Raw genomic sequence first — 16,247 nt, 5'->3', positions numbered from 1 at the left:
TAGAACTGTGAGATCTTTCATCCTAGCACATTGGCCAAAAGCTCCCTAGAATGTCCTGCTCCTGAGCCCAGCCACATGATCAAAACACGATGCTTTCAACTGGCCCTATTTCTAGTCCAAATGATATCAGAACAAGGGCAGAACACCCAGGTGTTCAGAACTGTACCCTTCAGTGAAACTGCAGCAGACAGGTTGACTTCCCTGAATGACAGCATTAAGCAGACCCAGTGTAAACCTATGCAGCAATTCCACACCTTCGTCATCTCCCTGAGCTAGTCATGCGGAACTGCTGCACAAATCGCAAACCTCAAGTAATAGCATTTATTAAAACCAATCAAGCTAACTCTGCAAATTTCCCAGTTCTTCAGAATGTTTCATCAGGCTTTCAATTTTATATAAAGCAGTAGTGGAAAGCACCATCAAGTCACAGCTGATTTAGTACTTGGAGGGGAAACCCTTGGGGTTTTTAAGGCAACAGACGTTCATAGGGGGTTTGCCCACTGCCTGCCTCCACATGGGCTGAGAGAGTTCTGAGAGAACTGTGACTGGCTCAAGGTCAACCAGCAGGCTTCATGTGGAGGAGTGGGGAAACAAATCTAGTTCAACAGATCTTAAGCCACAGACACTAATCTGGAGAACCGTGTGCGTAAAAAGTAGAGGGAGGGAAACGTACAGGGTTTTTTCAAGCCACAATCTTAAAGCCTTTTGTTCCAGCAACCTGGGCAGAACATTTTGCTGACTTTAATAAGCCCAGGCTGGTATCAGGTTGTACCCTAGGCATGCTGGGAACAAGCAGCAGCCTCTTTCTTGCCCAAGGTTTTTCACCATTGTTTTGCATGTAATGTCTAGTTTTAATTGTTTTAAAGATGGTATTTGGGGTGGTTTTAAAATGCGATTTCTGTTGTGTGTGCTTTGTTAGGCCCCTTGGTGGCTTTTGAGGGCCAACCAGGGGTCTGCAACCTGCGGCTCTCCAGATGTTCATGGACTACAATTCCCATCAGCCCCTGTCACCATGGGAATTGTAGTCCATGAACATCTGGAGAGCCGCAGGTTGCAGACCCCTATACATTTAGTAACATAAATAAATTAAATTAAAACGTGGAAACTATGCAAATGAAAAACATAAATACCCAGCAATGTTGTTATAAATTTGGGGAGGGGGGAGCACAGCAGGAGGAAAGCTTGACTGTATGTCCCTATGTCTTTTCCTTCCCTGCCCATTCCCTTCTCCCCCCAGCCCCTTTACCCCTTTGCTCCTTCCCGTTATGCCCTTCCCCTCCCTCTTTCACTGGCTGAACAGAGCTTAGTGGGGATGAACGGCATCTGATGTAGCTGGAATTACTGGATTATGCCCGTTTAGGAAATACAAGAGAGAACGGTGGTGTGTTAAATCTGAGTACATTTGTTTTTAATTGTTCTTGGACTAACCTGAGTCATTTCAACTGTTTATAGCATTATGCTAACCGTGCTTGTATCTGATCTATGGATGCTATATTGATGGGTTGTAAGCTGCCCTGAGAGCGGCCTTTGGCTGGGATAGGGCGGGTGGAAATTTAATAAAAGTAAAGTACCTACAAGTAACTGCAATGTCTAATCCATGAGGAGGTGGCAACAGAAAGTGCTGTCAGGCCACAGCCCGCCTTATGGCAACCAAGCAGGCTTTTCAAGATAAAGACACATTCAGAGGTGGTTTGCCACTGCCTGCCTGCCTGCACGTTTGGGATTCCTGAGTGGTCTCTCCTCCAAGTACTAACCAGGGCTGGTCCTGCTTATTTGTTGAGATCTGATTGGCTAGCCTGGGCCATCCAGGGCAGCCTGAAGCTAGAATGTTTCGCAGTCTCTGCACTAGGTGCATATGGCCACTTGTTTCTGTGTGACAGAAGAAACTTTCACCAGTTGTAAACAGTCTGAATAAGCCAGAAGCTCCCCTTACAAGCCTCATAGCCAGCTGGGTTACTCACAGGCCTACAGCTTTCCACCCCACATACTATGAGTGCAATGCAGTGGCTGTTTTGTCTTGCATGTCTCTGGCTAGCAGAACGCTTCAGTTCCTGCTGAAAAGATCCGTCTCTAAAACCAGTCCATCTACCTGAGCCAGACTGAGATGATGTTTGGCCATCTGGGGGAGGGGGCGTGGCTCAGTAGCAGAGCATCTGCTTGGCATGCAGAAGACCCCAGGTTCAATCCCCTGAATCTCCATTTAAGAGGACCAGGCGGCAGATGAGGTGAAAGACCTTTGCCCAAGACTTTGGAAAGTCACTGCCAGTCTGAATAGACAGTACTGACCCCGATGGACCAATGGTCTCATTCAGTATAACCCAATATGACCAAATAAACAATAAGGAAAAGATTTCTCATAACATACTGTTATTATTGTTACATGCCAAATCCAAGAAACAATTATAAACAAGAGTTAATTTCCCTCTTAAAGAGAGCAACTGCTTCAATGCAGAGCTTTCAAAGTCCTTGTTACAGTAAATCACAAGTTAAACTTCACAATAAATTCCACAAGCAACATCATTAAAAACTTCCCAGTAGTGAAATCAAAATCTTTTTAAGCTTCTCAGCATAGAGTTTGCAGTTGCTGCCCATTGTGTAATCAGGGAATGAGCCTGCAAATCAGAGCAGTTGGTATAAATGCAAGCAGAAGGCAAAAGCCAAAAACTTTTTTTAGATCCACAATGTTGAGTTTACAGTTGCTATAGACCAGTGGTTCTCAACCTTCCTAATGCTGGGACCCTTTAATACAGCTCCTCATGTTGTGGTGACCCCCAACCCTAACATTTATCCATTTTACAGATGGAGAACACTAATGCAGAGAGTCTTAGGCGCCCCCTGTGAAAGGCTCGTTCGGCCCCCAAAGGGGTCGCGACCCACAGGTTGAGAACCGCTGCTATAGACTATGTTGTGCTTTCAGAATTTACTGTGGACTTTCAACTTGTGATTTATCTTAACAAGGGCTCTCAAAGCTCTGCATTGAAGCAGTTTTTCTCTTCAACAGTGAACTCCCGTTTATAACTGTTTCTTGTACTGGCATGCAACAAGAATCATAACAGAATGTTATAAGGAATCTTTTCTTTATTGTTGACACAACTTTTGTTTATTTGGTTACATACATATTACTGTATCCTTAGTCTTCACTCTGTCCAATTTCTGTGCCCATTCAGCATAAAGCAGTTTCCCATGTGTTCATGTCACGGAAAAGCTCCCACAGTTGATTTTAAATTGATGCCACATGGAAAAGCAATACAAACTTCAATTTTAACTTAGTACCATTCTTGCAAGAAAATAAAGCAGAGGCACCCCCACCCCCCCCGGTGAACTCAGCTTCTTCAAGAAATGCACTGCAAATAGGAAAGTTCCAGAACTCAAGAGCATCACTGACCCTGTGTATAATCCCAGCGGAGTGGAGGTGTTTAATGCCACACAGCATCTGGTAAAGGAGATAGGACATTCGTTCATGGTCCAGCTCCATTTGAATCACCTGGCAGAGATTTGCATCCATGAGCTCCATCACTATGTAACTTTTGAGGCAAACCAAGAAGTAAAATTAGATGACAGCAGCCCCTTGGAGAGCCAACCCATCATGCACTGGCAAGGGAGGAGGTGAACAAGCTTGGCAAAAATCACACTTACACATCTTGAAATTCTTCCAGTGATTTCTGTGGGGTAAAAACATTCAACAGGCCAATTATCTAGGAGAAAGAAGAAATAGCAATAAGAGCCAGATAAGACAGTTTGTTTCTTCTTAGATACAAAAAAGAAGACAACATTTTATGGTTAATTTGATAGGTTTCCACAATCCCTTCACAAAAGAAACAAGGGCTCATTCTGCACATGCAGAATAATGCACTTTCAAACTACTTTCAATGCTCTTTGAAGCTGTGCAGAATGGCAAAATCCACTTGCAAACAGTTGGGAAAGTGGTTTGAAAATGCATTATTTTGCATGTGCAGAAGGGGCCAAGGTGTTTCGAAAACACTGCATAAACCACACCACTTCTGATAAATATATTGAATTATTGCTGGAGAGCAATCCCTTTAAGGGAAAATTATTTGTGCAAGACTCTACATCAAGAAAACAAATCAGGCAAGGTCAGAAGGTATCCAGATATGCAAGGATCAGTAAACGCTAATTGTCACTTATTCATTTTCACTTGGGAAAAAAGGACTTGGTAAGAACACCACTATCAGAGCGGAAGGAGAAAAACGTATTGCTAGTGATTCAGTCCAAGTAGCAGAAAAAAGGGTGAAGAGGGTGCAAAACGTCTGCCTCCTTCACTTATGGGGCTCCATACACTACAGACTCACTGAAGTTTGAGCCTGCTCATCCGTCTGAAGTATAAGATCTAGCTGGCTGGGCTGATCTTCAAGCTCAACTTTAAATTAACAAAATGTGGAAGATACAGCAGTGAAGTTTTTCTCTGATCAAGTATTTTGTGCCCAAAATTTTCAGTAGACCGTGAGAGATATTTTGCGAATATTTTATCATGATGTTCACAGAGGTCACACCAGAGCAAGCTAGTGATATTACCTGCAGGTAGACAAAAATGGGCAACACTACAATAGACAAAGTTTGTGGTCTGGGTTATAAACCTTCAATCAGAACCCTCTCAGGGAAGTTTGGTCTATGAACAGTTTACTGATTTATCCTGGATCATGCTTTATTATTACACAAATAGTAAACTATTGTGAATTCCATTTCTTTTAGCTATGTGGAGGCTTATCTGGGGAATTCAGATTAGCCTGTACACTCCCACACACACCAGCTGGATGACCTTGGGCTAGTCACAGCTTTTCGGAGCTCTCTCAGCCCCACTCACATCACAGGGTGTTTGTTGTGAGGGGAGGAGGGCAAGGAGATTGTAAGCCCCTTTGAGTCTCCTACAGGAGAGAAAGGGGGATATAAATCCAAACTCTTCTTCTTCTTCTATAAAGTTTGTATTTTAAATGCTTATTGTGTATTTTAATCTTTTAATTGATATTTTATAGATTTTACTTGATACTGTGATTGTACTGTACTATTTGTTGCTTTTATTGTTTTGCTATGGCTTTGGGCTAATGCAGGGGTAGGGAACCTGCGGCTCTCCAGATGTTCAGGAACTACAATTCCCATCAGCCTCTGTCAGCATGGCCAATTGGCCATGCTGGTAGGGGCTGATGGGAATTGTAGTTCCTGAACATCTGGAGAGCAGGTTCCCTACCCCTGGGCTAATGCAATAACACTATGATTTAGCGATTCCACCCAAATTTGTGCCTACATTGTTCAGTGGTTTGTAAGGTTTACCTGCAAAGCGAGGCAAATATTACAGTCACAAAAGTTCTTCTCTGGCTTTGATCTTCATCTCAGGCAGTGAAAAATTCATCTCCCTCTCAACATTACTGCGTGGTGGCAGCAGCAGCAAGAAGGGTTCCCTTGGAGGCCTTTCCTGGTGACTTGAAGGTGGCCCTCCTTTCCTCCATCCAGATTATCCAACGTTCTATCTATTTCCAGAGCAATTTTCCCCCCAGAAACGATATGGGCTTAAATCAGAAAGATACAGCATCTTGCCAGGTCTCTTATAGTGAATAAAAATGGACTCGAGGTAACGATGCAGTATGTAGCAATGTGGCAATATGTAGCCAACAAGGCATTTATTCAAACACTTATGACCCATAGACAGCTTCGCATCTTGAGGCAGCAACTAGAAAAACTGACTGGCCACTGTGCAGAGACAGGATGCTGGACCAGATGGAGCACTGGGCTCTTCTGATGTCCTTAAAAGGGGAAGGCCTTGGTCTCTATGCCCTGCTGTAGAATCTCCTGAGAAACTGGCTGGCCACTGTATGAAGCAGAATACTGGACTAGAGGGGCCCTCACTGGTCTGATACAGCAGGACTCTTCTTTGTTAGTATCAGAAGAAGACCTCAACCTCTATATCCTGCTGCTGGACCTCCAGAGGAACAGATTGGCCACTGTGTGAGACTGGACTAGACGGACCACTGGCCAGTAGGACTCTTTTGATAGTCTTAACTAATCAAATACAGAACAAAATACATCTGTAACTATTGTAAAGCAATAAGACCGAGTAATAACAAATAAACATAAAAACTAGAGGAGAAGCATAAAATGAAATGAAGGGGGAAAGTTTTAACAGCAGCATATTATTAAAACAGAGGTGGGAAACACCCCCCCCCCCCGCACTCAACAGAAGGCCAGGTAGACTAAAAATAATTTTATTTCGGAGGGGGGGGGAAGGCTCCCCCGCAGCCTTTGGGGTGGTCACATGAACAGCCACCACGTCCTGCTTGGCACTTATCGTCTCACACCACACCTGCACACATTTTATGGTTCACACACTTCATAAGGACAAGCTCTCTGTAGGCTCGTTTAGCGTGGGTTTGGTTCTGAAATGGCCGACTCAGCTTTTTGATTGCAACATTTCTTTCAAGGATGGCGTCATAGGCTGCGCTGTAAATAGACATGAATTGCCATAACCACAACTATGCAACATTTTACAAGAAAAGGTATCAGTTTCGCCTGGCATCTTTCTATCAGTTTAGGAACTGGATTCAGACACACAGTCAAGATCTATTCTGAACCACTATCCATCAGTCAAGGGCATGAGCCCAAATTATGATCATAGATGTCTTTTACTCTGCAGTCATTTAAAATGTGTGTGTTTGTATAAATATTTTTATATGTTTATATAAATAAACATACATATATACACATATACACACACACGCACACACATACATACATACATACCTACACACACACACACACAGTTGCTGAAGTGCTTTACTCAGTTAAAAAGGACTTTGTAGTGTCTGGGAAAGAAGATGAATACTACAAGAGTCAAATAAAATATAAGAAAGGACAAGAGACAGAGATGAGTACAAAATCCTATTAGATCAGCTTTCATGACCACAAATCTAATTCAGCCCTCAACTTGGTTCAAAAGCATATAAGAAGATAAGAAGAAAAGAAGAAACATATTTTAACCCATTCCCCACGAGGCTACAAAAAATTATTTTTAAGTGCCACAGGCACTCTGCAATCCCACAACTTAAGAAACACACAAAAAGCAGTATGATGGTTTTGCTCCCGTTCCTCATAGACAGTGAGCATACACACAGAGAAAACAGTAAATAACAACAATCCCACATATATCCTCCAACTGTTCATACTGGTTAAGTGTACAAGTCATAAACTACAGATTCCCAGTTCAAATCTCATTGCATTCAAGGCAAAAGAAGTCAAGAAAATGGGAACTCCACAATTTTATTTGGGGGGGAGGGGCATAAATAAATAAAAAAAAAAGGTCCCCATGGGAGACAAAAAACAAAAGACAGCTAGAGGCCTGGCAGTGGTGGGAAGGGTAACGATAACCCACCTATGCCAGTCTCATTGTCCAAACTTCTCCCCAGCTGATTTGCCACTAACACAAAACAATAACCACTGAATATCCTTCTGCAGTGGTTTAATATGTCACTGGACAGGAAAATAAATTAACTCTACACCCTCCACAGCACTGATCTGATTCCCTCCTTCTGCAGGCTATTTTTAATCTTTTTAAAAAATCACAGTAGACCAATCAGAGATCTTTCAGCAGCTCATCTGGCATTGTTTGTCTATCTGTTCTAATGTTTTAATCCCATTTTTCTTCGATTATGCAACTCAAGGCAGCTTACATAGGATTACCAGACAGTCTCCCACCCAGACACTGACCAGAGCCATCCCTGCACAGCTTCAGAAAGCTCTGCTTCTCTTCTTGAATATTATAAGGGGCTTTGCAAACGCTAAGAATTATCACTGCTATATAAATTTTATTTTGGGTCTAACTAAATATTATATGAGAGAAAGACGAACAGTCTCCTGATGTGTGTCCTGGTTTGGGGGTGGGGGGGGGGGATGTTACTGAAAAAACAGTGGTGAAAGTTAATAGTTCCAGAGCAATAACAAGAACGGGGCTGTTTTAACCCTTCCCATGTGTTCTTCCTGCTCAAAGTGTCCTCCCACCCATTACTGACATCAGCGAACATATACAGGGTCACTGCAGAAGGAAATTATTTTGAGCAAAGAAATGCTAGACGGCTGCCTACAGAACGGCTTAGAACAAGTTGTAGAATATCTCCATTCATATCAGATACAGCATTGGGTGTACTTCCCCTTTAAGGAAGATGGGAAACAGCCATAAGGAACTGACATTGTTCAAAGAATCTAAAACCTGTGTATCAACGACGTTATTCACATCATTTGTTGATGCACTAATTGTTTGGAAGAGGATTTATATGGATTTCTTATGAATGATATCTGATTGTATGAGACAGAAATGGAACATTTATTCATGTACTCATAGATTGTTTATTTGGAGATACTATTATTATTATTAGGCCTTTATTGGCATTAAAAAAGAAGGAAAAAGAAAAAGACAGAAATTAAAACACAATAAATCTAAAATTAATACAGCAACTAAACATTTCAAAAACAGCCACAGTAACATGCTACATTCCAATCACAATATATTATAATATTACAATAAAATGTTAAAATAAGTTGGCATGATGAAGAAGAGAAAGAGTTAATTACATTTATTCTATATGAATCATTTGCATTCGATTATTTCAAGGAGAAAGTTTGCAACAATCTCAGCAAAAGTAGGGTCGGTATTGTTCAGAAGGATTGGAACAGCAACTGAGTCTGCAAGGGCCATAGTGATTAATGGGACGGAATTTGCATATCTGTCTCTGACTCCCTTGGTTCTCGAGCAGTGAAAGAGAGAATGGGCTATAGTTTCGATCTGATTTTGGTTGCAGGAGCATAGTCTGAGTTTTATCAAGATTGCTGAACCTGCCACGAAGAAAAGAGGAGGGCATAACATTAAATCTGGCGAGAACCAGGGCTTGTCTTTGCGTTGCATAAACCAAGGTAATTAGATAATTAGCTATTTGGTCTTGAGTCAGGGGGATTGCTAGACTAAGGGGTGAGCAAGTCCTTTTGGCTGTATTCGTCAGTGTTTGGAATTCCAAGTCGAGAAGTTTCACTTTTAAGGTGTTATAAGCCTCACTAGAGGTGAGCATACAAAGCGATTCCAGGGAGAAGTCAATAGATTCAATTTTATTTTTGATAGTATTGTACCAGAACATGGATTTGCTATCTTGTAAAAAAAAGTGAATGAAACTGGAGGAGTCCTGCTGGTAATGGATTTTGAGCCAGTATTTGAATGCTCTCTAAGCCAAGCCATAGGTCTCAAATGTAATCTGTCCTTTCCAGGCAGCGAAGGGGACACAGTTAGGTAGGCCCATTATTTTGTGTAGGAATTTGGATTGTTAGGTGTTAATAGTTTGATTAACTGCGGAGATCCAAATTGGGAACCCATATAATAGCTGTGACCCAACTTTGGCATTAAACACCTTAACTGCTACAGGGATGTACCCATTGCCTATGTTGTAAAAGAAATGAGAGCTATTGGAGGCCATGGTTAAGGCAAGATTGCAGTGCAGGCGCCAGGAAAGGTTATCAGAAAAAGTAATTCCTAAATATTTAAACTGTTTGACCTGCTCCAGGCTGATATTATTAACTTCCCACTTGTGAATCTTCAACTGAGAAAACTAAAATTTTTGATTTGTTATAGTTAATCTCCAGTTTATTTATTTTGCAGTATTCTATGCTTTGCCTTATCAGACAGAGGAGGCCCACTTTGGAGAGTGACAGTAAAACTGCATCATCTGCGTATAGCATCAGTGGTATTGGTAATGAATTTAAGTTGGGAGGATGGCTATTAATTTCCAATAAGGCAGGGGCTAGGTCATTCAGGAAGATATTGAACAGTGTGGGGGCTAGAACACAGCCTTGCTTAACTCCTTTCATGATGGTAATATTTTTGTTAGCAAGCCCTCTTGCGAGCATTTGACTTGACAAGATGTATCAGTATGAAGTTGTTTGATCAGATGGAGTAGATCGATTTTTAAAGCCAGGAGTTTCTGCCATAGAAGTTCTCTAGAGATAACAGCTCCTTTGAGGTCAATAAATGTTGCATATCGTTACATACTTGTTTGCTAATTTCCCATAGTTACATACTTGTTCGCTAGATGAAACAATATAAGACAATGATCTAGAGTTGCTTTTCCTTTACCGAAGCCAATTTGCTTAGCTCCAAGGATTTTATTGTGAGCTAGCCAGGATACTATTTTATTTATTATTTCTTGAATTTTATTCAACAAAAAAATTGAGTAGATCTTTCCAGCTACTGACAGGAGAGCAATCGGGCAAAAATTTGTGGGATCACTTGGATCTCCTTTTTTATATACTGGCACAAGTATGGTGGAGAGCCAAGATTTGGGAATTTGGCCTGAATAGTTGACCTGGGTAAAAAGAGCTGCTAGAAGTTGAGCCCACCAATTTGAATTTGATGATTTCTGCAACTAGTGCATTGGGGCCTGGGGCTTTCCCCTCTTTCAGGTTGTCAATCAAGATGTTAACTTCTGCAGGAGTAACAGGTGGTCAAATAGGGAGTTGGTCAATGTCTGAAAGAGCAGTTTCATTAGGTATCTTTTCATGAAAGAAGTTTGAGAAATAATTAAACCACCTATCTGGAGAGATAAAAGAAGTAATAGGGTTATGCAGGCCAGTGGTGTTATTTACCAATGCCCAGAAGCACTTCGCATCATTAGCAATGGAAGCTTGTAGTAATTTATTCCATTGGGATATTATTTGGAGATACTGAGATTCTTTATATTTGATATACTGTATCACTGTAATTGCACTTAATGTTTTGTCTGTGTCCATATGGATATGCTGGTTTTGCACTAGTACACTGATTGAAATAGGGAAAGCAGAAGAGTACAAGGTGTTTTTTCCCTTTTGTATTCATTAGTCACGTTGCACTCGATTCCGTTATTTCGTTTCAGAACCAACCATTTCGGCTCCCGGCTGCTGATGGTGTTTATTCACCTTTTTCAAACAAACCTGTTTGCGCCTCACATGCAAAGCAGGGCTGAGCCTTTTCTTTTTATTCTAAAAACTGCTTTCCTCCATTTTCAGGTGTTCACGGCGCTTCTGAACCAACTAGAGTGTGGTGCTCGAAATGTTTGTGGTGCTTCTGAAAATGCTGCTTATCCTCCCCACCCATCTTGCAGCTTTAAAAAAAACTGGTTGTAACTACTAAGCTACAGCAATAGACTAATATCAAAATTCAGCCATATATTGTCAGCATTCAAATGGCAGCTGCAAACACTGAATTGCTATACTGGTTTAGTGCTATGGCACAAAAGGTAGAACACTCAAAGAAAAAAAAAGCCACAACAGAATGCACTGCAAAAATGGTGGGAGGAAACCAGTATAGCTTCAGCTACAGTTCACCAAACGATTTAAACATGCTATCTGAAACCTTTGCCTCCGCTTTATATCACAAGGAATCCGGCTGGAAGTGGATAACTGGTTTAAAACAATGGTATGAAAGGGGCCAAGAACTCCCTGGAGAAGCTCTCCACAAAATTGATCATCATGCCAAATCTTTGGAACTCCCTACCCAGAGAGATTCATCTCTCTCTCTATATATGTGCCTTCCACCAAGGTAACTAAGGTACCCCAGTAACCGTTACTGGCCCTCTTCTCTGTTTGGTTCTGGTACTGTTTGGTACTGTTTGGTTCTGGTACTGTTTGTTTATGTGTTTGTATCAAATTACTCTAAATTTTTATGTGTTGATTGTCACTGTTCGAAGCTTTAATATTTTCATGTGCACCATCTTGGTGGTCCTTGGAAAGACACTATAAAGGGTTTTAAATTAAATAAAAACATAAACAAGTCCCCCTTCTGGGTGCTAGGTGGAGTTTGGATCTGAACACAATGCTTTTTTGGAAAAATCAGTGATCAAATTTTTGTGGCAGAGCATAGAACTGGTTCAGAAGGGAGATTTCCTTCTGTTCACATGGATAAGGCGGCACGCAATGTACCACCCACCCCCCACGCAAAATATCCTGCTTCCTCAAATGACATGCCAACCTTTGGAGTTTTTGCCATGTTCCCCTTATATTTATCAAGAGAAAAGGCCTTACCATACTATGCCCTGGGCGCCTGAACCAATAGGCTTCAAATTCTGATATCGTTTGAGCACAGTGAAGGTAGAATCTGCAATCTCTACACTGTAGAAGTTGTTTTCACGCTTGTTCCTGCTCATGACGCTCGGTTAGTTGAACAGCCTAATGCAGAAGTCATGAACCTGACCAACAGACAAAAACACACAATTTATAGTCAGTCAAGGGCAAGAACTATGCATTTAACATTTTCTTCTACACTAACCCCAATGTAATTTTCCCAATAAAGCTTCAAGTCAAAAATGTTAGCACAAAGAGCCTGTTCTTTTTGTGATATATACAGTGGCTAAGTAAATGGCACCTGGGCAAAATGGGAATTCAGTAGCACCTCCCCACCACCTAATTTACCTTAGTTCAGCTGGCTGCTCCTGCCGGGTCTAGTGGGGCAGGGGAAGGATTTTCCACCCCCCCCCCATAACCCAATGGCGTGCACCTGGTGCACGGCATTCCCCAACCTTGTGGCAGCTATGCCACTGGATATATACAGTGGGGGTTCTGCAGGGCAGAAGTGATTCTGAGCAGTCAAGGGGGGGAGAGGAAGCCCCAGCACTTCCAGGTTTCTGAAATCGCTTTAACATCACACTTAAGCATAGACATTCAGATTACTGCAGAATCCTAAAACCTCATCTTGCTTTGTAGTCTGAACTGATGAACTTATAGTCAGAATCCTAGGTGAATTCAGCAGGGCTTTATCTTAAGGAAGCATGCATAAACTGTCAGGCTGGAGCCTGGCACCCAGCGGAGGAGCATCGGGGGGAGGGGAGCTCCACTGAGTTATCCAAGTTACTTTTGTAAGGGTTTCAATGGTGTTGATGGTAAAGTAACCTTGAGTGCATTCCACAGCCCGGGCGATGGGCCAGCTTCATCGGCGGAGACTTTATCTCCTGGGCGCTGCTGAGATGAGGACCCGCTCCCATAGGGAAGCAGGGGGATGGGATGAATAGAGTTATAACCTGGCGCTTCTGGCGGGAAGTGTCATTCCCACCGCGTACCTCCAGCCAGATGTTCTGAATAAGCGGTCTTTTCACCACAAAGAGCCTTTTATTTCTGCTTCTATGGAATTCCTTACATTGTGGCAGGAATCCTTAATCCATCTATCTTACTAGTGCAGTGGACCTCTAGTGTCTCGACATGGGAGAGGTTGAGATATTGGCGGAAGGTCACAGGTAGCCCCAAAGAGGGCTCGACCTTCCCTTCTGGATCTGGAGGAACCGGTAGAGAACGGGCCTGCTGCGGCTCCTTTCCGCCCTCGGGGACAGCACGAAGTCTTCCTTTACTCCGTTGGAGCGAGGGACGTGGCGACGCACCATGGGGACTTACATGAGTCGCTTTGGGCGCTTGCCTGATCGAAAGGCCTGTGGATCGGATCTCTACCCGCTGTGGTGGATTACAAACCTCAGATGCAACCTGTCATGGAGAGACGGCCTGACCACCTTTCATATGTGCAAACTCCAGGAATCCATTGAGCGACATTCCTGGTTCGCGATGCTCCCAAAGAACCACCGGCACAGCACTGGGGCCCGTCTCGAAGGACACTGGGACTAAACCTGGGATTGAGGGGTATCCGCACCGTCTTCCAATCGGACCCCTGGATCCTGCCACCGCACTCTGAGGTACCCCCCGGGAAGCCACCGGGCTACCACCGGTGTCTCAGCTGTCCAGACGCACGAAGAGTCCGAAGAAAGCCTGCATTCCCAGCCGGATCTGTTCCCTCTCCCATCGAGAGGACTGGGATGAGGAAGTGGGGCTTAATCGCGATGCCTAAGCAGCATGGAACCGCGGAATCTTCAGCTATGGGGAGGAGGAACCGGCACAGTTGCAGCAAGTAGCGAGTTCCAGAGGGACCGACCAGCAACGTAAAAGAAGTCCAACTCGAAGTTGGACCGTGCCAAAGATGCGCCTCCAACGGCACATATGCAGAATCTGTCAGTCCATGATAAGGTCCTGTGAACACTCCAGATTGGATTTACAGCTGCAACGCCAAAGGTAGTTTCAGGCCTTATGCGCATCGCAAAGTGAGCCTCACTGCAGCTTTTAAACGGGATGAACTGGCTAAATTGGAACGAAAAAGCTGCTCTGCATGCGCACCAGGATGCAGAATTGACCCGCAAGGAGAGGGGAGCTGGCTCGCGTTGGAGAGGGAGCTAAGGAGGCAGCAGACCAGGAAGCCCCAAGTTGGAGTCTATGCTGTTATTTCGATAATGCCGAGCCAGAGGCTAACATTACGCACCCAGGTCCTGCCACCTAAACGCTTAATCTTCCCAGCCCCGGCCCTGCAACAGCTGCCTGCCCAACCTGCTCAACCAACTCCGCGAACCGCCGCCCCAGCAGGGTGCTGCGGGTGGTTACGCACATAGGCCCCGATACCCGGCCCGTGCTTTGATGGGACCGCTTCAAACTTCCCTACTTCATTTTGCAACTCAATGCCCACTTGGAAGACTATGATGATTTATACCGGTCTGAGCGCTAAAATGCCGGGACATCGGGTTCAGTCCTGGATGGAGCTGCAGCCGACTGGTTCGTGACTCTTTGGATTTGCAAGATGAAGACTCTCGCGACGCAGCCCGCATCTTCCGGGCTTTGCCGCGCCTCAAAAGATCCAAGCGCCGAATGAAGCTATCCCACCATCAAAACTATCCAGCAAGGCAACCGCTTGCAGAATTCTGCCCGCGACTTCAGGCGGCGGCGGCTCGACTTCCTCCTGAGTGGCCTGAGCATGAAATCATGAATACTTCTCGGATGCTGTGGGACGCGCCATGGAAACGGTGTTTTAATTCGGTACCAGATTATTGCAGATTTGGATCCAGTTGGGATCCCAGGTGGCGCCTCGTTTGGAATCTTTCGCTGCGTCGAGGCCCACGCCTTCCAAACCTGCCACCGCCCACCAAGCCAAGCCCAGCGCCCTACCGAAACCACCTCTGAGCATGCGTCGCCGACTGGGATTGTGTCTTTACTCGCGGAGGGCCAGGTCATCTAGCCGCCAACTGTCCCCGCAACAAAACCAACGCTCCAGCTATCGACTCCATCTGCTAAGCCACCATCACGCAGATCGGGCCGCCTCCGGCGGGCTCGTCTAAAGCTGGTCATCGGCGCGTCTGAGTGAGGGGAAGCAGCTGTTTGCCTTTCTTCAGCCCCCATGGACATGGGGTCCGACTCCCACGGTGAGAGTGAAGGCAGCCCGGCATTACTGTCAAAGCGTTTCTGGCCAACCCCGGGCTAAACACACTCGCATTATAGCCTGCGGCCCTTGTGGATTCTGGCTGCTCCCATTGCTTAATCACGGCCCCAGGTGGCAGAGGAGCTAGGTCTGGACCAAATTCCCCTGGCTAAGCCCATACCATTCACCCAAATGTGTGGACGGCAGCCCCTCGGGAGCGAAGGACCGGCCCAGTTCAAAACACAACCCGGTTCTCCTCAACTTTAGCGCCCGACCATTGGGAGAAAATTAGTTTTATTTTGGCGCCAGTAGCAAAACTCCATAGTTTTGGGCATGCCATGGTTATTGTTACATGAGCCAAAGTTCATTTGGACAGGACAGACCTTAGAATTCACGGACCGTCCCTGCGGTGAACACATGAATTGGGGAAACCCAACTTCTCCTGACACCCTCCCCTGGCTTCATCAGCGACAGTTCCGATTCTATTGGCATCCCAATCATGCATTCCATGATCTAGCCAGAGTTTTCAGGAGCAAGAATCGCGATCAGTTGCCACCCCATAGAGACACTGACTGCAAAATCGTTATACAACCAGAGCTAACTGCCCAAAGGTAGAATCTACCGTATGAGCCCCAATGAGGGGAGAAGGAACCGTGCCTTCTTGGATAAGAACCTTATTTCGCGGGTTCATCTGACAGCTACCAAACACACACCGCTGCTCCCGTTTTGTTTGTGAAGAAAAAGATGGGTCTTCTGGCTTTGCACAGATTATCGAGGTCTCAATGCAGTCTCCTGTCCAATAAATATCCTTTGCCTTTGATCAAGGACCTTTTAGATGCACTGGGCAAAGGCATTTTACTAAATTGGACTTGAGAGAAGCTTACTACAGGGTCAGAATTGCTGAAGGCTATGAACACTTGACTCGCGTTTAACACAAAGTTTGGACAGTTTGAATTTTGATAATGCCATTCGGGTTAAAAGTGGGGCCCCGGGGCTTTTATGGCCCTTA

General features: G+C 44.3%; 1 protein-coding gene across 5 annotated transcripts in view; it reads right to left on the bottom strand.

Annotated features, from left to right (window-relative positions):
* Nucleotides 1-16,247, bottom strand: part of MAPK8 (mitogen-activated protein kinase 8) — a 42,209-nt gene that overhangs the window by 15,241 nt on the left and 10,721 nt on the right. For 3 of the 5 annotated variants that reach the window (XM_048505918.1, XM_048505917.1, XM_048505919.1), the window contains exons 3-6: nt 12,043-12,206; nt 6,322-6,450; nt 3,637-3,695; nt 3,386-3,524 (exon numbers count right to left, since the gene is read on the bottom strand). In XM_048505918.1, the coding sequence (XP_048361875.1) occupies nt 3,386-3,514 (129 nt within the window). In that variant the 5' untranslated portion in view covers nt 3,515-3,524; nt 3,637-3,695; nt 6,322-6,450; nt 12,043-12,206. Of the gene's footprint in view, nt 1-3,385; nt 3,525-3,636; nt 3,696-6,311; nt 6,451-12,042; nt 12,207-16,247 lie in introns of those variants that run through there. The other 2 variants (XM_048505921.1, XM_048505920.1) reach the window with 1 other exon arrangement.

This window comes from Sphaerodactylus townsendi, linkage group LG08 (genome assembly GCF_021028975.2).
Source record: "Sphaerodactylus townsendi isolate TG3544 linkage group LG08, MPM_Stown_v2.3, whole genome shotgun sequence".
Classification (NCBI taxonomy): Eukaryota; Metazoa; Chordata; class Lepidosauria; order Squamata; family Sphaerodactylidae; genus Sphaerodactylus; species Sphaerodactylus townsendi.
This window is presented reverse-complemented; position numbering and strand designations above follow the sequence as displayed.